The sequence below is a fragment of the Cebus imitator genome, unplaced genomic scaffold (assembly GCF_001604975.1).
Source record: "Cebus imitator isolate Cc_AM_T3 unplaced genomic scaffold, Cebus_imitator-1.0 Scaffold397, whole genome shotgun sequence".
Taxonomy (NCBI): Eukaryota; Metazoa; Chordata; class Mammalia; order Primates; family Cebidae; genus Cebus; species Cebus imitator.
In genome coordinates this window covers 293,156-316,124 of record NW_016107712.1, presented here as the reverse complement: position 1 = coordinate 316,124, position 22,969 = coordinate 293,156, and the positions used below count along the sequence as shown (strand labels likewise).

At 37.1% G+C, this 22,969-nt stretch overlaps 1 protein-coding gene across 1 annotated transcript in view; it reads right to left on the bottom strand.

Annotated features, from left to right (window-relative positions):
* Nucleotides 1-1,577: 1,577 nt before the first annotated feature.
* The window catches only part of SLC9B1 (solute carrier family 9 member B1), a 107,063-nt gene continuing 85,671 nt past the window's right edge, over nucleotides 1,578-22,969 (bottom strand). The window contains exons 9-13 of the mRNA XM_017508645.2: nucleotides 11,998-12,104; nucleotides 10,970-11,119; nucleotides 7,139-7,247; nucleotides 6,092-6,228; nucleotides 1,578-1,947 (exon numbers count right to left, since the gene is read on the bottom strand). Of these exons, the coding sequence (XP_017364134.2) occupies nucleotides 1,729-1,947; nucleotides 6,092-6,228; nucleotides 7,139-7,247; nucleotides 10,970-11,119; nucleotides 11,998-12,104 (722 nt within the window). The 3' untranslated portion in view covers nucleotides 1,578-1,728. The remainder of the gene's footprint in view (nucleotides 1,948-6,091; nucleotides 6,229-7,138; nucleotides 7,248-10,969; nucleotides 11,120-11,997; nucleotides 12,105-22,969) is intronic.

Here is a 22,969-nt window from a genome sequence, read left to right as displayed (position 1 = left end):
CAGGATGGTCTCGATCTCTTGACCTCGTGATCCACCCGCCTTGGCCTCCCAAAGTGCTGGGATTACAGGCTTGAGCCACTGCGCCCAGCCAGTAATATATAATTTTTTAATTTTTTTATTAAAAGTTTTATAAATAGAAAACTTAAAATTTCAATTAAATAACATCTGCAACACTACCTTAAAAAGGAGACTTATACTGAAAAGTATAATAAACATATATGACAGACTCTTAGAGAAAATTCTATAAAGAAAGAATAAAAAGAATAGGTACAACAATTTTCCTCCTAATCAAGAACAAAATTCCTAATCTTTTAAGATCAACTTTCTACTTTGAAGTGTAATCCTCTTATGAATGTAAAATACTATCTTGTAAATGTAAATATATTTTTCTTACAAGTGACGAGATGCCCTCATGATTTAAATATTATTCAAAACAGTGGCACAGTTTAAATTTTTAGAATTTGAGTACTAGAATTACAATATTTGAAAATGGAGTCTGTGCTATGTTCTAAAATTATAGAAGAAAATGTCACTAAAACAGTAGTGATTTCATCTTTTCCCAGAGTGTATTTTCTAAGAGTTATTTCCTAGGGGGCTTTAGAACTTTTTACAGTTTTAGTGATATATTCTGTGAAAGCCCTTAGTCTTAATAGGAATAATACATAGTTTTGATTGCCTTAAATTTTAATTGCTTCACTTGGCAAATTTATGTCTCAATTTCATATTCTGTGGTATTTTAATACCCTGCTTGTGCAGAAGAATAAAAAGAGGAACGAAAGTAACATTCAGTCCTTGCATTGAGCTTTTGCCAAAGAAGTCTAAATAATTTCTAAGATGCCATTTAATAAGTCCATTTGAGAAGCTTTTATATGACTCTTATAACTTTAAAATAGAGTCTTGAAGTTAATTAAAACTCACTTTGCTTGTGATGGGTTCTACATTAACATGGCAGAATTAAAAGGTAATTTTATATTACTAAGGAAAAGAAACTGCCATATGACAATAGTTCCCAAATTTTTCTATTTTTTCAGGCTGCCTTTTATGCCTAGATTTAAAAACACTAATTAAAATATATAGTTTGTTTCCATTTGTGATTTAATTTTATTTCTATAAATAAAAACTATAGATAGTATTTCATCTAAAAACTGCTAAACCAGATTTTCATTTTAAGGGCATGGCAGAAGTAAGGAAAGGCTAACTTGTTTCAATTACTTAACATATTTATTCAGGTAGTCACCAAAACCAGAATTTAAAATCTATTTTTAGTTAACTCATTTAAAGTTGATGTGTTTTATTCCTTTTTTTTTTTCCTTTTTGTGGCGATCTTTTTAACTGAATTACTGGAAGTCATGGGGCGTTCTACTCCTCCTAGGCTATCTTACTACGTTCAATATTCAAAGCTTTATCTTTCTACCACTAACTTTAATTTTACATTAAGCTCAGTTTGTATTATGATATCAAATTCAGCCTGAGGGATTACTTTGAACTTTCCTAGGGTATTTACAGAATTAATTTGTCCTTACAGTATGTAAATACCAAGAGAGCATTCCATTTAATATTATTTTTATTAAATTAACTTTGGAGTAAAAGATCCAAGAAAAGCCCTATACTGAGATCACATGTTTACTAAATCCTGCATTCTCTGTATAGTCTTCACATATTTCTACTTTACAATTCTTGTAAAATAATTCATTAAAAGAAGCAGGCAGATAATGACAAGTAAACTTTTTAATTATGTTTATCTAAGGTTGACAATTGCAGTTTTATTTCGCTTGGATCATAATGGCGTGTAAGCATTTTAGGCCCCAGAATGCCAATGAGTAGAGCTCCATTTGGAGCTGTGATCAAGATGGCTAAAAATGCTACTGTCATCACATCCTTCGAATATGATTCCAAGTTGGGTGCGGAGATTCTTGCTGTTTCTAGAGCCAGAGGACCTAATACAGCCTGCATTTAGAGGTAAAAATGGGGCATAAAGAAAAATGTTAAGCTGAGTAAATAGATCATATAAATGGCTCTGTTAAAATAAAATCTAGTACTAGACTATTAAAAAAAAAACGAAAGTACTCAGTAATTTTCATAAGTTATTCATCAATTCCCTGTTCTTAGATGTGGAGGAAGGGTACAATATTGACAAATCAGCAGGCAAATATTTTCAGGCTGATTTTGTGCTCTTGTCCTCTCAGTTTTCCTCTATTCAAATACCTCTTTTGAGTGTTCATGTTGCCCTCATAACACCAGGAGTTCTAACAAAACCAGTTTTGCTTAGTTGCCTTTACCATGTACCAGTGGTTCTTGGCTACAACAAAACAACATAAAATATTAAGGTTTCTTATGGTTCTCTAGGATTTGTTGCCCTTCTTCTCATTGTTCTCTCTATTCGGGGGCACTGTGTTATAGCAGAACTGACAGCAGGCTTGGAATCTAGCAAACTGGGTTTGAATTCTGTTTTTGCCACAACCAGGCTAGTGATCTTGTACAAATGACTCAAGCTTTCTAAACTTCTACTTATTTACTTGTAAAATCAAGAAAAAATACTTATCTTACTGTACGGTTGTGAAAATTAAATATGAGAATGCAAAGAATACCTGGCACACAGTAGGTATTCAGATAATAGTAAGTTTCTTTCCCCCCAAGTCACTCCTCATCCCCTGCCAGTCAGAGAATGAATTCCCTTGAAGTTTTTGTTTTCAAATGACTCTACTGGGTCGCAAGTTTTTTTTTTTTTTTCCTAGTTACTGTCTACCACATTATTTTTAATAACATAAAGCAAATTTCCTGCTAACCCTCTTTCTTTGTGTTTAATAATCCAGGCATGAAATTGCCTTAAAATTTGGGGGAATTAAATACCAACATATAACACATTTTCTATGGAGTTGCAAAGTAACAACATAACAGTAGAAACATTACCTCTGATATGGAACATTATGGGAAAAGAACCCCTCAATTTAAGATCAATTTCTATATCCTAAATCAATAATTTAAAATGGTTATCTTTTTATATAATAACTTTTAATGTACTGAACACAAGCCAGTGTGCTGGAGGATGCAAGGGAGAAAAAGATTATCAGGGAGAAAACCAACTCTAAAGACCCTTATAGTTTAGAAGAGGATTTGAACATAAAAGAACTACAAATAGAAAAAGCAAAAAACAAACCCACTGACTTCTAAGAGATGATGATGATGAAACTAGAAATAATATTTATATAGTTACATGGCATTCATCATATAGCAGATATCATTCTTAAAGCTTTTCCTTTAACAACTCATTTAATTCTCATGACAACCTTATTATGTGAGGACTATTAATAGATCATAAATGATTTCCTCCTAGTGACTGAGATTTAATATTATTTCTTTAAAAGAATCCAATTGCCAACCTGATCTTACATTTGTAAACTAAATTCTTTCTTTACTCTCCTAGTAGCTTCTATTTTTCCACTCTAATTTTTATCAGTAACTTTAAACTGAGGAGTAAGAGAAGGAGCTGAACACTAGCCAATTGTATTTCAGCAGCAGAGAATGGTGGAAGAGGATAAAGGTAAAAATAATTTAAAATTAAAATTTAAAATATTTGTTGATCTTATTTACTTGTGACATTATCATTATCTATTATTGCTATTGTGACTCTACTTGTATAAATAATTAATTTTTTATGTCTTGCCAGTTCCTGGAACCAGCTTGATATTCTTTGTGCAGAAGCTAGCCTGGAGCCAGTAGACAGGAATAGGCAGAAGCAGAATAACACCGCAGGACTTGAGTGAGTGGTCTCTTTCCTCATACCTGCTTTTCTTTTTTCCCTGCTTTATGAAAATTATGAAATAATAAAACAAAATTGCAAGAGTATTGTTGGAAAGAGAGAACAAAGGGATGCATAGATAGCTGTAGATTTATTATTCCCTGCAGCAGACATTAAAAATAAATAAGATATTATAATTTATATTACTTGAATGTAAGATAAAATAACAACATTATTTGAACACCACCAGATGCCAGAGAGAATGCTAAGCACTTTACATGGATCCTGACAACACTGCTATGAAGTAGATACAATCATAGACTTCATTGTAAGACAAGAAATAACACTGAAGCACTGAGAGGTTAGAAAATAATTTTCCTGAGGTTATAGGCAAGTAACATGGTATTCAAAACAGGTAGTCTAGCCTTATGAATGTGCTTTTCTAACCATGATAATAGAGGTTTTGTTGCATGAAAATTTAGGAGCTTCTGTTTTGGAATAACAACTGAGAAAAGAACCAGAGGAAATTGAAGTATATTATGCTAGCAATTAAACAGCCTAACAATAAGTAGCAATATATTTTAGTAGGAGGAGAATATCCTTGAATAAGAGGGCAAGATTATAAGGTTTCCCTTTCTGTTCATTTATTCTTGTAGGCATGCAATACACATTTGCCTCCTACATGTCAGGCACTTTGTTAAGTGCCAGGGAAAAATAATGAAAAGCAACTGCAACAACCAGACATTGTCCCTGTCATTACATAGGCTATCAAGATTGGGGGGAGGGTAGAGATTTAGCTATCGACCAAATAGTTATACATATAAATGGGAAATTAAAAACAATATATGTGCATTTGTGTGATGGAGTAAGTGGCAGAGACAGGAAAGGTATTTTTGAAAATCAATGTGTATCTATTTTACTTTACTTTTTTTTTGAGACAGGGTCTCACATTGTCACCCAAGCTGGAGTGAAGTGGCATGATCTCAGCTCACTGCAGCCTCAACCTCCTAGGTTCAAGCAATCCTCCTGCCTCAGCCCCCAAGCAGCTTGGGCTACAGATCGTGCCACCATACTTGGCTAATGTTTGTGTATTTTTTTGTAGAGACGAGGTTTTGCCAGGTTGCCCAGGCTGGTCTTGAACTCCTGACCTCAAGCGATCTGCCCGCCTTGGCCTCCTAAAGGGCTAGGATTACAGACGTGAGCCACTACACCCAGTCTGTGTCTCTACTTTAAAAAAATTGTAACAATTTAGCTTTGTTATATTCAGCAAAACATAAAAACTACAATTTTCAGATATATTCTTATATATTTTAGGAAAATACAAAACATATTTTCACAAACTTAGGAAGTACTTACCATTGAAAGAATACTTTTTAATTTCAAAAGAATTGCTATTAAAACTGAGATATAAAAAGATTATGTTGGCTGGGCCCAGTGGCTTATGCTTGTAATCCCAGCACTTTAGGAGGCTGAGGCAGGAGGATCACTTGAACCCAAAAGTTCAAGACCTGCCTGGGCAACATAGCAAGGCCTCCTCTCTAAAATAAAATCAGAAAAAAAGGCTAGGCATGATGGCTTATGTCTGTAATTCCAGCACTTTGGAAGACCAAGGCAGGCGGATTCCTTGAAATCAGGAGTTTGAGACTAGCCTGGTCAACATGGTGAGACCCCATCTCTACTAAAAATACAAAAATTAGCCTGGTGTGGTGGTGTGTGCCTGTAATCCCAGCTAGTCTGGAGGCTAAGGCATGAGAATCTCTTGAAACTGGGAGGTGGAGGCTGCAGTGAGCTGAGATCATGCCACTGAACTCCAGCCTGGACAACAGAGTGAGACTCTGTCTAAAAAAAAAAAAAAAAAAGTCAGAAAAAAATTAGCTGGGTACAGTAGCAGGTGTCTGTGATTCTAGCAACTCAGGAGGCTGATGTGGGAGGATTGTTTGAGCCTGGGAGGTTGAGGCTGCAGTAAGCTGTGATCACGCCACTGCACTCCAGCCTTCATAACAGAGTGAGACCTTGTCTCAAAATAAAAATAAAAATGGTAAAATGTTACATTTTTTTTTTGTCGGTTTTGGTTTGTTTGTTAAAGATGGAGTCTCGCTCTGTCGACCAGGCTGGAGTACAGTGGCACCATCTCAGCTCACTGCAACCTCTGCCTCCCAGGTTCAAGCAACTCTCCTACCTCAGCCTCCTGAGTAGCTGAACTAGTTACATTAATTTTAATGAATCGTTACGATCAAACATTTAAAAAGTAAGGCTAATAGCTCATATTTTGTAATTGGAGTAACATTTTTCATTTTGAATTTAAAAGCATCAAAATGAAAGCATTAAACAATAGACTTAATATGTTCTTACCTGGACTGTAGCTTTGGGCAACCATGCGAAAGCAATAAATATTTTCTCCTTAAAACTAAAACCAGCAAAGCACATCAATAGATATGTGATTAAAATTCGAACACATAATGCCAAACTCACAGTAGCAACAGATATGCCTACAACAGATGAAAACAAACATAAATAACAAAATATTTGGGAAGAAGTGTTCTTTATGCCCAGAGAAATGATTTCTAAAACTTTTAAAAGAATTTTAAGGCTACTGTCTCTCCATGTCTTTATTTTTTACATAAAAACCATGATTATAAAAAATGAATATGATTGAGGATTCTCTGTAAAGTACAAGAGATTATCTGATGGTGGAGGTACCATGAAAAATAAGACAGATGACATTTATTCAATTCTGAACTAATAGATTTTTTTGGAATACTTTTAAAATTATTATTAATTTATTTTTTGAGAAGGATTCTTGCTCTGTCACCCAGGCTGGAGTGCAGTGATGTGATCTCAGCTCACTGCAACCTCTGACTCTCGGGTTCAAGCGATTCTCCTGCCTCAGCCTTCCAAGTAGCTGAAATTACAGGTGTGCACCATCACACCCAGCTAATTTTTGTATTTTTAGTAGATAGGCAGTTTCCCTATGTTAGCCAGATGGTCTTGAACTCGCAACCTCAAGAAAGCTGTCCACTTTGGCCTCCCAAAGTTCCGGGATTACAGGCGTGAACCACCATGCCCAGCCAATACCTTTAAATGAAAGTATTCAAAAAGTGCTCATCGTATCAAATATTTTCCCTCAGAAAAGAACTCTTATATTTATTTCCTCAGATAACTCAGGGAAGATATTCAGGGCTGTCCTTGTTTCTTTGTTTTTTGTTTTAATTAATTTTTTTAAAAGAGCACACTGTGAAAAGGAAGAGCAATATAAAAATATCATATTGTGTCAACATGTGTTTTCTGAAGAAGGTCCTTGTAGCCATTCAAAGATATATTGTAAATAAAAATAAAAATATTCATAATTTTCTTAAATATTTTTGAATTTCATATTTTTTGTGCTCTAATTATTCTTACCAACAGTATTTGATTCAAGAGATGAAACAGATACTTCTGCTCCAACTAAACCAAAAAGAAGTGGTTGAAAAATATCCCATACATTTGTAATAAACTTTTGGACTTTCATCTGTAGAAAAGAGAAATACATTTATAATTATTTTGGCACATAAATATATTTCAGAAACTTAAAGTCTCAATTTTTTTTAACTTTTAAAGTATTTTAGAGATGGGATCTTGCTCTGTTGCCCAGGCTGGAGTGTAATGGCATAATCATAGCTCACTATAGCCTTGAACTCCTGGGCTCAAGTAATCCTCTTGCCTCAGCCTCCCAAGTAGAACTACAGGTGTGTACCACCATGCCAGGCTAATTTTTAAATTTATTGTAGAGATGGCGTCTTGCTGTGTTGCCCAGGATGGTCTGGCACTGCTGTCCTCAAGCCATCTCTGGCTGTGGCCTCCCAAAGCACTGGCATTATAGGCATAAGCCACCATGCCTGGCCTAAAGTCATTTAACATTTAATAAACTAAGACATTCTATTTTTCCAAAAATGTTAAACTTAATTAATAAAAACTGAGCACTTCGATAGTTTTACTGAAACAGGTAGAATTTGATTAAAAGTAACTCACAAAGCAATAAAATAATACTATTTGGCCATTTTGTCATAGAATAAGTGATGTCCTTGGAGTTCTAGCCATGTTTACTAAGAGTTCCAGATTTTGTTTGTAAGTTAATTGAACAGAGATAGAATTACATCATGTCTGATCAGAACATAACCAGTTCTTGAAAACATTTGGGTTCTCAGAAAGGGGTTGGGAAGCCCTCCACTAACAACCATCCTGGAACCCAATCCCATTAAAGTGAATCCTGACATAGCATACACTACCAGGAAAAACAATTTGGTAGTCTGCTAGCCCTGCTTCCAAAGAATCCCTGTTGAATACTTTAAAGTTACTTTTTCCTTAAAACCAAACCAAAACATATATTAGATTCTCATTTAGTAGCCTACCCAGCTTCCCTTTCTGTCTGTGTTTGCTGATGACATGATTGTATATTTAGACAACCCCATCATCTCAGCCCAAAACATCCTGAAGCTGATAAGCAACTTGAGCAAAGTCTCAGGATACAAAATCAACATGCAAAAATCACAAGCATTCCTATACACCAATAACAGACAAACAGAGAACCGAATCATAAGTGAACTCCCATTCACAATTGCTACATAGAGAATAAAATACCTAGGAGTACAACTAACAAGGAATGTGAAGGAGATGTGAATACAACTAATGAGGAATGTGAACCTCTTCAAGGAGAACTACAAATCACTGCTCAAGGAAATAAGAGAGGACACAAACAGATGGAAAACTATTCCATGCTGTTGGATAGGAAGAATCAACATTGTGAAAATGGCCATACTGCCCAAAGTAATTTATAGATTCAATGTAATCCCCATCAAGCTACCATGGACTTTCTTCACAGAATTGGAAAAAATGACTTTAAATTTCATATGGAACCAAAAAAGAGCTCACATAGCCAAGACAATCCTAATCAAAAAGAACAAAGCTGGGTGCATCACACTACCTGACTTCAAACTATGCTACAGGCTATAGTAACCAAAACAGCATGGTAATGGTACCAAAACAGATATATAAACCAAAGGAACAGAACAGAGGCCTCAGAAGTAACACCACACATCTACAACCATCTGATCTTTGACAAACCTGATAAAAAACAAGCAATGGGGAAAGGATTCCCTATTCAATAAATGGTGCTGGGAAAGCTGGCTAGCCATATACAGAAAGCTGAAACTGGACCCCTTCCTTACACCTTATACAAAAATTAATTCCAGATGGATTAAAGACTTGAATGTAAGATCTAAAATCATAAAAACCCCAGAAGAAAACCTAGGCAATGCCATTCAGGACGGAGGCATGGGCAAAGACTTCATGACTAAAACACCAAAAGCAATGGCAACAAAAGCCAAAATAGACAAATGGGATCTAATTGAACTAAAGAGCTTTTGCACAGCAAAATAAACTATCATTAGAGTGAAGAGTCAACCTACAGAATGGGAGAAATTTTTTCCAATCTGTTTATCTGAGAAAGGGCTAATATCCAGAATCTACAAGGAACTTAAACAAATTTACAAGAAAAAAAAAAAAACTCCATCAAAAAGTGGGCAAAGGATATGAAAAGACACTTCTCAAAAGAAGACATTCATGAAGCCAACAAACATGAAAAAAAGCTCATAATTACTGATCATTAGAGAAATGCAAAGCAAAACCACATTGAGATACCATCTCATGCCAGTTAGAATGGCAATCATTAAAAGTCAGGATACAACAGGTGCTGGAGAGGATGTGGAGAAATAGGAACACGTTTACACTGTTGGTGGGAGTGTAAATTCATTCAGCCATTGTGGAATACAGTGTGGTAATTTCTCAAGTACCTAGAACTAGAAATAGAAATAGCATTTGACCCAGCAATCCCATTACTGGGTATATACCCAAAGGATTAGAAATTATTCTGCTATAAAGACACATGCACATGTATTTTTACTGTGGCACTGTTCACAAGAACAAAGACTTGGAACCAACCCAAATGCCCATCAATGATAGACTGGATAAAGAAAATGTGGCACATATATACCATGGAATATGATGAAGCCATAAAAAATGATGAGTTTATGTCCGTTGCAGGGAAATGGATGAAGCTGGAAACCATCATTCTTAGCAAATTGACTCAAGAACAGAATACCAAACACCGCATGTTTTCACTCATAAGTGGGAGTTGGACAGTGAGAACACATGGACCCAGGGAGGGGAACATCACACACTGGGGTCTGTTGGGGGATGGGAGGCTAGAGGAGGGATAGTATTAGTAGAAATACCTAATGTAGATGATGAGTTGATGGGTGCAGCAAACCATCATGGCACATGTACACCTATATAACAAACCTGCACATTCTGCTCATGTATGCCAGAACTTAAAGTATAATAATAATTTTAAAAAAGACATGAACAACACTGTTTATGACAGCACTGTTTGTAAATAACAAAAAGTGGGAAAGATCTCAATGTCTATAAATAGAATACTGGTTACCTAAAAAATATAAAGGGGTTTGATATTTGGAAGTGGGGGATAAAGAAATCTTTTACATTTTATTCTATATGTTTTACTCTTTTACAAGCATTTTTATTTTTTATTATTGATTTGTTTGTTTATTATTTATTTATTTATTATGGAGATGGAATTTCACACTTGTTGCCCAGGCTGGAGTCCAATGGCATAATCTCGGCTCACTGCAACCTCTGCCTTCTGACTTCAAGCGATTTTTACTCTTTGAGTAGCTGGGATTACAGGTGCCTGCTACCACACCACCATGCCTGGCTAGTTCTTGTATTTTTAGTAGATACTGGGTTTTACCATGTTGGCCATGCTAGTCTCAAACTCCTGACCTCAGGTGATCTGCCTGCCTCGACCTCCCAAAGTTCTGGGATTACAGGCTGAGCCACCATGCCCAGCCTTTTACAAACATTTTTCATGGATTAATTGAATAATTAAAATTTTAATGAATAAAATAATTATATTGATAAAAGTGACATAATAATATTATATAAAACTTGGGAAAAAGAGAAGCCTGATGTGATAACTCAACTTCTGATTGCATATTAGTGTATTTCCAGGTGCTTTTCCTAAATATTTTGTTTTTTTTGATTGATTCATACACTTTCTTTAGGACACAAAACTTTATGGAATATTTTCCAACCAGACTGAGGGGATTTCCTAAATATATATTTAAAAATTCAGTTATTTTAGCTCTAAAAAAATAGTGTATTAAAAATATTCACCTTTCCTTGGGACCATTTTGTCCCTGCAATGAAACTCATCATTAGTGTGCATAATCCTCCAGATCCAAGTAAACCAATACGTTGGCTGCCTAAGACAGCAGAAACACACATGGTCAAAATAAGAAATCCTCTCTTCAATGAAAGTTCTTCCTAGAATTAGATATTTAGAAATTAGTTTACATTAAATATATAATACAAGATTTGACATTATCTATCATATATTTTTGACCATTTGAAATTATGTCTTTGAATGTTATATTAAATGTCTAATATTTTGATTTTCTTTCTCACCGTATATTTTAGCTGACTTACTACCATGTAACAAAATTTGCAGTTAGTAACATTTCATCTTCTGCCACATCTCTGATACTAATATCAGTAAAATGTTTGAAGTATTACTTTGTCAAGAAGAAAAGAGACCCATAAAATCTCCAGTTTCATATAAAATATTCAATGAATTTTTTTTCTTTTTCTTTTTTTTCCAATGAATTCTTAAAAGATAATATTTGAATATCTCTTTGGCCAATATAATTGTTACAGCTAAATTAGGATGGAAATTACAGAAATACAAAAGCAATTATGCATTTACATTTAAAGCAGGAAATGGCTAAGTTTAAGAGTGCTGCCTATATCAAAGTAGAGTAGGAGTGAATTTAAGTCAGAAAATATGCAGAAATAAATGGGAACCTATCTGCCCCAAAATGTTTAAGGAAAATTTTTGGGGAAATTATCAAACATCAATAGGCAATTTAGTAGAGAAAGGGAAAGTATAATTCAGAGGGATACTCTGCATTAAGTATATTTTTTGATATTCCTTATTTGCCAAATCAGGAAGCAGAGATTTTAATCAAAGCCATTGACCTGTGTTAATCACTGCTATGCTCAGTTTTAAGTATACAGTAGGCATTGGAGGCTAGTTTTAGAGGAATAATAGAGTTAAGTGTCAAATTTCATGGATCTTACCAAAGTTTAATATTTTGAAAAAAATGTCTAATACTATACTTCTATAAAATAGATTCTTTATTTACCTGGTCTTCACTTGGAAAATATCGAAGAAAAAATCCCAAAACACTTCCTGCCAGCAGACTAACACATACGTTCCTTATAGAGGATAGGATATTATGAACTATACTACCTGTAAGGGCACACAATAAAAAAAATTTACGAAGAAATATTTCCCATACACTACATACCAGAAAAGCAAATCTAAGTGGTTCATGAAGAAAGGTAAGGATTTAATAGAACACTTATATGAAAATGGTCTTTTAATAGTAACATATATGAAAGCATGTAGATCTATTTAGTACCTTAAATACATATTCTCAAATAATTTAATATGTACACACGACTCAGAAATGTCCATTATATAAATAGGTCAGAAAACAAAGACTTAACAAGCCACAACAGGCTCCCCTTATATAGCCAACTTAAAAGACCAAGTAGTCCAGGCACAGTGGCTCACGCCTGTAATCCGAGCACTTTGGGAGGCTGAGGTGGGTGGATCACTTGAGGTCAGGAGTTTAAGACCAGCCTGGCCAACATGATGAAACCTCATCTCTACTAAAAATACAAAAATTGGCTGGGCATGGTGGCGCACACCTGTGGTCCCAGGTACTCAGGAGGCTGAGGCAGGAGAATCACTTGAACGCAGGAGGCAGAGGGTGCAGTGAGGTGAGATCGTGCCACCGCACTCCAGCCTGGGCAAAAGAGGGAGACTACGTCTCAAAAAAAAAAAAAAAAAAAATAGACCAAGTGAGGTACAAGAATGGAGAGAGACTGAAACACCTGTGGCATTTAGCATATGGCTGGTAAGGGCTATTAATGATTTTTCTTTGATGTGCTATATGAAAAATAAATGATTTTAACATAAAAAAACTGTAACAACAACATAAAAAATTTTGTTCCAGGGTCAGTCCTATAAATATTCAAGGATCAATTAGGATTCCAGTATATTCAAATATCTGCTTTTGGTGAAGAAAAAAGAAAAAAAAAGATAAAAAAGTATATTTTATATTCATGAATATTAATATATTCATACTTGCAATAAGTAAAAAAAAAGATTCTGAGTCACAAAAATAGTTCATTTAAGCTCTGGGTAGTGGATTCAATATAGTCAGTAAGTATATTTTTAGACATATTTTCTTCTAAGTCTAACAGGCAGGGCATGGTAGGCTCACACCTTTAATCCTAGCACTTTGGGAGGCCAAGGCAGAAGGATTGCTTGAGCCCAAGAGTTTGAGTCCAGCTTGGGCAATAGAGCAAAACCCCATCTTTACAAGAAAATTTAAAAATCAGCCAGGTATGTGGTATGTGCCAATAGTCCTAGTACTCAGTAGGCTGAGGAGAAGGTCCCTTGGGCTCAGGAGTTCCAGGCTGCACTACAGTCTGGCTGGCAGAGCAAAACCCTGTCTCTAGAAAATAAAGTATAATAAAAATAAGAAATAATAGAAACAGAGTGATGTCAGCCAGATGGTGGAATGGGAAGCTCCAAACCTTGAGTCTCCACAAAGATACCAACTGAACAACAATATATGGTCTAAAATCTGTTATGCAGTTCCATAAACCATTAAGAAGTTGTAGTAAAACAGGTAAGTGCAAAGCCAAGAATAGTGGCATTGATCAAATAAGAAAAGCTGTTGCACTATACTCGTGATAGCCCTTTTCCAAGCTGGAACAGGTTGGTGTGGCTGGGAGAAAGCACTCAACTTGCAGCATCTCCATTAGCAGGGGAAAAAGAAGACTGGAATGGAACATTTTTGTGAGGATGCCTGAAGCTCTCTCTTCCTCTAACTTGACACCCAACCTGCATACTTTGGATGCATGGGAGCCACTGAGAATAAAGGAGAGGTCAGAGATAATGCAGCACCAGGAAACCTGCAGTACCACAGACAGATACCAGAGGGAACAACAGCTTCAGAAAAAGAAACTGGCAAACCTCTACTTGGGATATTGCATGTATAAACCCAAAGAAGATGCACTCCCAGAAAAGGTTTGAGAGGCCGCTAGAACATATAGCCAGGCTGATTCAGGTAAACGTCTTCTGTAGGAAGCCAGTTGATAAAAACTGGAAGAAGTAGTAGTTTTTTCGAAGGTCCAAATCTCAGCAAAAATAAATAAAAAATAAAAAACAACAAGGCATAAAAAGAAAGAAACCTAATGACCAAATTAAAGGAGCAAAATAAATCTCCAGAAACCAACCCTAAAGAAATGGATAATTGAATTACCTGGCAAAGAATCCAACTTAACTCTCTTAAAGAAGCCCAATGACAACACAAATAGACAACTAAATGAAATCAGGAAATAATTCATGAACAAAATGAAAATATTAACAAAGAGAAACTAAAAAAAAAAAAAGAACTCTGGAGCTGAGGAATAATTGAATTGAAAAATTCACTATAGGAAATCACCAACAGACTATGTAACTGTCCAATGGGTTCACATTGCTTGCACCCTGCCTAGACAGAGCTTATTTACCAAGACAGAGGAACTGCCATGGTGAAAGAGTAACTCATGAGCTGACTCTGCATGAGACTGGAGTTTTATTATTACTTAGTCTTCCCAAGCATTTAGGGATCAGAAGTTTTAAAGATAATTTGGCAGGTAGGGACTTGGGAAGTGGGGAGTGCTGATTCAGTAGGTTGTAGATGAAATCATAGGGGGTTGAAGTGATGTTTTCTTGCTGTCTTCTGTTTGTGGGTGGGATGAAAGAACTGGTTGAGCCAGATTACCAGTCTGGGTGGTGTTAGCTGATTAATCCAGTGCAGGGTCTGCAAAATATCTCAAGCACTGATCTTAGGTTTTACAATAGTGATGTTATCCCCAGGAGCAATTTGGGGAGGTTCAGACTCTTGGAGCCAGAGGCTGCATAACCCCTAAACTGTAATTTCTAATCCTGTAGGTAATTTGTTAATCCTGCAAAGGCAGACTGTTCCCCAGAAGGGGATCTTTTTGGGAAACCACTATTAGCAACTTGGTTTCAGAGTGAAACCATGAACTGAATTCCTTCCCAAAGTTAGTTTATCCTACTCCAGGAATGAACAAGGACAGTTTAAATGTTAGAAGCAAGATGGAGTTGATTACGTCTAATCTCTTTCATTGTCATAATTTCTTCAGTTATAATTTTTGCAAAGGCAGTTTCAATCGCATCAAGCAGAAGAAAGAATAGTGAAACTGAAAACTGGTCATTTGAAATTATGGAGTCAGAGAGGCAAAAGGGAAAAGGAATGAAGAGTGAAGACAGCCTAAGAGACTTATAGAATGCCATCAAGTAGACCAATGTATGCATTATGAAAGTGCCAGAAGGAGAAGAGAAAAATAAAGGGTCAGAGAGCCAGTTAAAAAAATAGTAACAAATAATTTCTCAATTTAAGGAAGGAAATGGACATACAAATCTAAGAAGCTCAAAGAACTCCAAGTTGGATAATTTGCAAAAGACCTACAACGAGACACATTATAATCAAACCGTCAAAAGTCAAAGACAAAGAGAGAATCTTGAAAGGAACAGAATAAAAGCAACTTTTCACATACAAGGGAGATGTCATATGGTTATCAGTGGAATTCTCAGCAAGAACTCTTAACAGGCCAGAAGAGAATGGGATGATATATTAGAAGGGCTGAAAAAAAAGTCAACAAAGAATAGTATAGCCAGTAAAACTGTACTTCAAAAATGAAGGACAAACAAAAACTTCCCCAGAGAAGTAAAAGTTGAGGAAGTTGATCACCACTAGACCTACCTTACAAAAAATGTTAAAGCAAGTCCTTCAACTGGAAATGAAAGGGCATTGGATGGCAATACAAAATATAAACTTCTTTGGTAAAGGTAAATATATGAGTGAACACAGAATCCTGTAATACTGTAATGGTGGTAAGTAAAACACTTTTTTTCTTTACCTTTTCCTTTTTTCTTTTGAGACAGGGTCTGGCTCTGTTGCCCAGGCTGGAGTACTGTGGTTTGATCATGGCTCACTGCAGCCCTGCAGTCCTGGGCTAAAGCAGTTCTCCCACTTCAGCCTCCCAAGTGGCTGCTGCTACAGACATGCACCACCACACTCTAATATTTTAAAATTTTTAGTAGAGACAAGATCTTGCTGGCCTCAAACTCCTAGGCTCAAGCGATCCTCTCATCTTGGCCTTCCAAAGTGCTGGGACTTCAGGTGTGAGCCACTACACCCAGTCTATAAATCACTTTTAATTGAAGCATAACTTCAAAAGGTAAAAGCATAACTTTATCAAATTATGTGAATGAATATACAATATAAAAATATGTATTGTCTGACATAGAAAAAGTGAGAAGGAGATGTAAAGAAGTAGAGTTTTTGTATGTAATTAAAGTTAAGTTGTTGTCAATTTAAAATAGATTGTTATAACTATGTTTTCATGTAATTCTACAGTAACCACAGAGAAAAGACCTATAGAAGATACACAAATAAAAATGGGAAAGGAATCAAAGCATGTCCAAAAAAAGAACTCAATGAAACATAAAGGGAGGCAGGAAGAGAGGAAAAGAGGAACAAAATAGCTACAAGACATATAGAAAACAATTAACAAAATGACAATAGCAAGCCCTTCCCTATCAGTAACTACTTTAAATGCAATAGGTTAATTCTCCAATCAAAAGACAGAGATTGGTTGAATGGATTAAAAAAAAACAAGATCCAAATATATACTACATGCAAGAGACTCATTAGATCTAAAGACACACAAGGTTGAAAGTGAAAGGATGGAAAGAGATAGCACAGATGGTAACCAAAAGAGAACAAGGATGGCCATATTTAGACAAAATAGAGTTTAAATTAAATAGTATCACAAGTGACAAGGACATTACATAATAATAAAAGGGCCAATTGACCAAAAAGATATAGCAATTATAAATATATATGCAACTAACAGTCCAACATCCAAATCACATGAAGCTAATAGACAGAATTGAGGGGTGACATAGATAGCAACATCATAACAGAAAACTTCAATATTCCACTTTCAATTACGGATAGTACAACCATAGAGAAGATCAACTGGAAAACAGAGAACTTGAAAAACATTATAGACCAATTGGACCTACCTGACATATACAGAACACTTCACCCAATAATAGCAAAATATGCTTTCTTCTCAAGTACATACCAAGCCTTTTCCAGGACAGATGGCATGCTAGTCCAGAAAACAGGTTTTTAAAAATTTAAGAAAACTGAACTTATACTAAGTATCTTTTCTGACTACAATGAAATGAAATAAGGAATTCATAGCAGAAGGAAAAAGGAAAAGTAATAAATATGTGGAAATTACAAAAATACACTTTCTTAAACAACTGATTGGCCTGTGTGGTTACTATTAATTGTTAGTTTGATTGAGGGATGCTTAGATGGCTGATGAAGCATTGTGTTTGGGTATGTCTGTGAGGGTGCTGCCAGAGGAGAATGATGCATGAGTTAGTGGATTAGAAAAGAAAGACTCATCCTCAATGTGCATGGGCATCATGCAATTGGTTGCAAGTGTGGCTAGAACAAAAAGGTGAAGAATAGGAACATTCTGCTTGCTTGGATTTCTTTTTTATGAACTCTCTGTCTTCTGGAGCAGTATGCCTTTTTCTCCTCTTGCCCTTGCACATCAAACTCTAGGTTCTTTGGCCTTTGGACCCTGAGACTTGCATCAGCAGCCTTTTGGGAACTCCCAGGCCTTTGGCCTCATACTAGTGGCTACACTGTCAGCTTCTTTGGTTTTGAGACTTTCAGATTTGGACTGAGCCATGTCACTGGCTTCCTTGGGAGCCATGCTGTAGGTTTCTCTCATTTCCCAGCTTGTAGATGGCCTGTTGTGGGACTTTGCCTTTTTAATCATATGAGCCAACTCTGTTTAATAAATTACCTTTCATATATATGTAAATATAGTCTCTTTTATATGCATGTATATGTGTCTATGCCTATATCTATATTTCCTATTGGTTCTGACCCTCTGGAGAACCCTGGTTAATATATGGTGAAAGAATAAGTCACGAGGAAAATTAGAAAATGTCTTGAGACAAATAAAAATGAAAACACAACATTCCAAAGCTTCTGGAATGCAGCAAAATCAATATTAAGAGGATAGTTTATATATCTAACTACCTACATTGAAAAGAAGAAAGATCTAAAATCAGCAACTTAACTTTATACCTCAAGGAACTAGAAAAAGAAGAAGAAATTCAAGTCTATGTTAGCAGAAGGAAGAAAATAATAAAGTCTAGAGCAGAAGGCTGGGCACGGTGGCTCATACCTGTAATCCCAGCACTTTGGAAGGCCGAGATGGGCAGATCACCTGAGGTCGGAAGTTCAAGACCAGAGTGACTAACATGGACAAACTGGGTTTCTATTAAAAAATACAAAATTAGCCTGGTGTGGTGGCACATGTCTGTAATCCCAGCTACTCCAGATGTGAAGGCAGGAGAATCACTTGAACTCAGAGGCAGAGGTTGCGGTGAGCCGAGATCGTGCCATTGCACTCCAGCCTGACAACAAGAGCAAAAATCCGTCTCAAAAAAAACCGAAAACAAACAAACAAAGCAAAAACAAAAAACCTCTAGAGCAGAAATAAATAAAATAGAGAATAGAAAAAAAAACCAGTGAAACTAGTAGTTTCAAAGTTCAACAAAACTGACAAATCATCAGCTAGGATACCTAAGAAAAAAAAAAGAAGAAGATTCAACTTCTTTTAGAAACAAAAGAGGAGACATTGCAACGGATGTTACAGAAATAAAAAGAATTCTAAGAGTCTACTATGAATGATTATATACTGACAAACTAGATAACCTAGGAGAAATGAACCAATTCCTAGCAACATGCAAGTTACCAAGACTAAGTCATAAAATAAAAAACCTGAATAGACTTATAACCAGTAACTGAACCAGGAATCAAAAACCTCCCAGCACAGAAAAGCCCAGGACCAGATGACTTCACTGCAAAATTCTACCAAATATTTAAAGAATTAACACCAATTCCTGGCTGAGTGTGGTGACTCACATCTGTAATCCCAGCAATATGGGAGGTAAAGGTGGAGGACTGCTTGAGTACAGGAGTTTGAGACCAACCCTGGGCAACAAAGTGAGACCTCATCTCTACAAAAAATAAAAAAAATTATCTGAGCATAGTGTTGTGTGCTTGTAGTCCCAGGTACTCAGGAGGCTGAGGTAGAAGGATTGCTTCAGCTTTGGAGGTTGAGGTTGCAGTGAGCCATGATTGAGCACTGCATTCCAGCCTGGGTGACAAAGTGAGACCCTATATCAGAAACAAACAAACAAAAAACCCACCGATTCCTCTCAAACTCTTCTAAAAATCTGAAGAGGAGGGAACACTTCCGAACTCATTTTATGAAGCCAGTTTTACTCTGACATCAAATATAAACAAAGATACTATAAGAAAACTGCATACTAATATCTCTGATGAATATGCAAAACTCCTTAACACAATACTAGCAAATAGAATTCAACCACATATAAATAGTAGTATACAGCATGAACAAAGTGAGATTTATCTCTGAAACGCAAAGTGATGCAAAATGATTTTTGTATGAGTTCACACAAAAATTATTCAGTGTAATACAGCACATTAACAGAGTGAAGGGCCAAAATCACATGATCATCACATTTAATGCAGAAAAAGTATTTGACAAATCCATACCCTTTTGTGATAAGAAAACTCAATAAACTAGGAAGAGAAGCAAAATACCTCAACATGATAAAAGCCATATATGAAAAGCCATAGCCAACATCGTACTCAATGGAGAATAACTGAGAGTTTTCTTCCTAAGGTCAAGAAGAAGGCAAGACTGTACACTCTCTGTCTCCTTCTATTCTCAAGGTACTGGATTGTCTTTCCCAGTGTAATTAGGCAAGAAAAAGAAATAAAAGTCATCCAAATTGGAAAGAAAAAAAAAAAGAAAATTATCTCTCTTTGCAGATGGTATGATCTTTTATGTAGAAAACCTTAAAATTTCCATAAAAAATATGAAGATTAGGTACAAGTATTTCTTTATATGTTCAACCAAGTATTATTTTTTAAATTAAGAAATATTTTTTTGAGATGGAGTCTCACTCTGTTGCCCAGGATGGAGCGCAGTAGCATGATCTTGGCTCACTACAGCCTCCACCTCACTATAGCCTCTGCCTCCTAGATTCAAGTGATTCTCCTGCTTCAGCCTCCTGAGTAGCTAGGATTACAGGTGCCCACCACCATGCCTGGCTAATTTTTATATTTTTAGTAGAGATGGGGTTTCACCATGTTGGTCATACTGGTCCTGACCTCAAGTGATCTACCTTTCTCAGCCTCCCAAAGTGCTGGGAATATAGGCATGAGCCACTGTGCCTGCCAATTTTTTAATTTTAAAAAATATTTTTGAGGAAGATCCAAGATGGCCATTTAGGAACAGCTCGGAGTTGCAGCTCCCAGTGAAAGCACAGAGGGTGAGTGGACACCACATTTTTATTGCCCATGGACCAGGAGATTCCCAGGTGGAGGAGCCCCATGGGTCACCAGTGCAGCTGTTTTGTCCGGCCCTGTTCTGGTCAGCTGCTTTGCCTCGAGGAGCTGCTTTGTTGGCACCCCGGCCAGCGGTTCTCCGTACAAAATACACTGGTCAGGGTGCCCTTTTGGCTGGCAATTGGAGCCATGGGAAGTGACCCATTCATCTGATTAAAGAGGGGACTGAACAGGGAGCCAGGCCAGGAGATTCCTGGGCAAAAAAAGTGCCATGAATCTCAGCGCACTGTTTAAGCCAGTGCAGGTCGCCGCATGGGAAATCACACAGATCCCGCCGCCCTTTCAACAGGCGACTGGAACACCTGGGATAAAAAAAGACAAAAAAAAAAAAGGCTCTGAGACAGGGAGCCAGGTGATCAGGCTAGGCTGGTCCCACCCCCCACAAAAGAACAGCAATCAGAAACTCTCTAGATTGAGAGTTTCACAGCAAGCGCAGCTGAACCCGGGACAGTCCAGCTCTGTCGGGGAGGGGCATCCACCATTACCGAGGCACTCCACCACTATGGAGGTAGTCTGCCATTGCTGAGGCAGTCTGCCATTGTCGAGGAAGTCTGCCATTGCCAATGCACCCGCCATTGCTGAGGCTGCCTGCCGTTGCCAAGGAAACCCGCCGTTGCTGAGGCAAACTGGCATTACAGAGAGAGTCCACCAATATAAAGGCAGGCCACCATTGCCAAGGCAGTTCTAACTATACCCATCTAAACAAGACTGCAGGGAAGTTCACATGGCAGCTGGGTGGAGCCCACAGCAGCTCAGCAAAGCCTCTGCAGGCAGACAGTGACTAGGCTGCCTCCTTGCTGGGCAGGGTAGCCCTGAAAAAAAAAAGGCAGCAGCACAACGGAAACTCATAAATAAAGCCCTAACTCCCAGGGACAGAGCACCTGCGAACAAAAAGCGGTTTATGAGTTCTGCTGCAGCAGACGTAAACGTACCTGCCCAGCAGCTCTGAATGAACAATGGAGCTCACAGCTCAGCACTTGAGCTCCTATAAAGGACAGACTGTCTCCTCAAGCAGTTCACTGACCCCTGTATATCCAAAGAGTCACCTCATAAAGGAGAGATCAGACTGACATTTGGAAGGTATCCTTCTGGGACAAAGATAGCAGAAGAAGAAACTGGTAGCAACCCTTACTGTCTTGTAGCTGCAGGAAATCCCCAGGCAAGCAGGGCCTGGAGTGGACCTCAGCAGTTCCTACAGCAGAAGGGCCAGACTGTTAGAAGGAAAACTAAGAAACAGAAATAACTTCATCATCAACAAACGAGGTGTCCACTCAGAGGCCCAATCTGAAAGTCAGCAACTACAAAGAAGACAGGTAGATAAATCCATAAAGATGGGAAGAAACCAGTGCTAAAAGGATGAAAACACATGAAACCAGAACACCTCTCCTCCTACAAGGGATCACAACTCCTCACCAGCAATGGAACAAGGTTGGATGGAGAATGAGTGTGATGAAATGACAGAATCAGACTTCAGAAGGTGGGTAGTAAGAAACTTCTGTGAACTAAAAGAACATGTTCTAACGCAATGCAAAGAAACTAAGAACCTTGAAAAAAGATTTGATGAAATGCTAACGAGAATGGACAACTTAGAAAGGAATATAAGTGAATTGATGGAGCTGAAAAACTCAACACGAGAAATTCATGAAGCATGCATAAGTTTCAACAGCCTAATTGACCAAGCCAGAAGAAAGGATATCAGAGGTTGAAGATCAACTCAATGAAGTAAAACAAGAAGACATGATTGGAGAAAAAAGGGTAAAAAGGAATGAACAAAGTCTCCAAGAAATGTTATACTATGTGAAAAGACCTAATCTACATTTGATAGGTGTACCTGAATGCGACAAAGAGAATGAATCCAAGCTGGAAAATACTCTTCAGGATATTATCCAGGGAAACTTCCCCAACCTAGCAAGGCAGGCCAATATTCAAGTCCAGGAAATACAGAGAACACCACAAAGATATTCCTCACGAAGAGCAATGCCTAGTCACATAATCGTCAGATTCACCGGGGTTGAAATGAAGGAGAAAATGCTAAGGGCAGCCAGAGAGAAAGGTTGGGTTACCCATAAAGGGAAGCCCATCAGACTCATAGCAGAAACCCTACAAGCCAGAAGAGAGTGGGGGCCAATATTCAACATCCTTAAAGAAAAGAACTTTCAACCCAGAATCTCCTATCCAACCAAACTAAGCTTCATAAGTGAAGGAAAAATAAAATCCTTTGGGAACAAGCAAGTACTCAGAGATTTCGTCACCACCAGGCCTGCTTTACAGGAGCTCCTGAAAGAGGCTCTACACATAGAAAGGAACAACCAGTAACAGCCACTCCAAAAACATGCCAAATGGTAAAGAGCATCAAAACAATGAAGAATCTGAATCAACTAATGGGCAAAACAGCCAGCTAGCACCAAAACGGCAGTATCAAATTCACACATAACAATATTAACCCTAAATGTAAATGGACTAAATGCCCCAATCAAAAGACACAGACTGG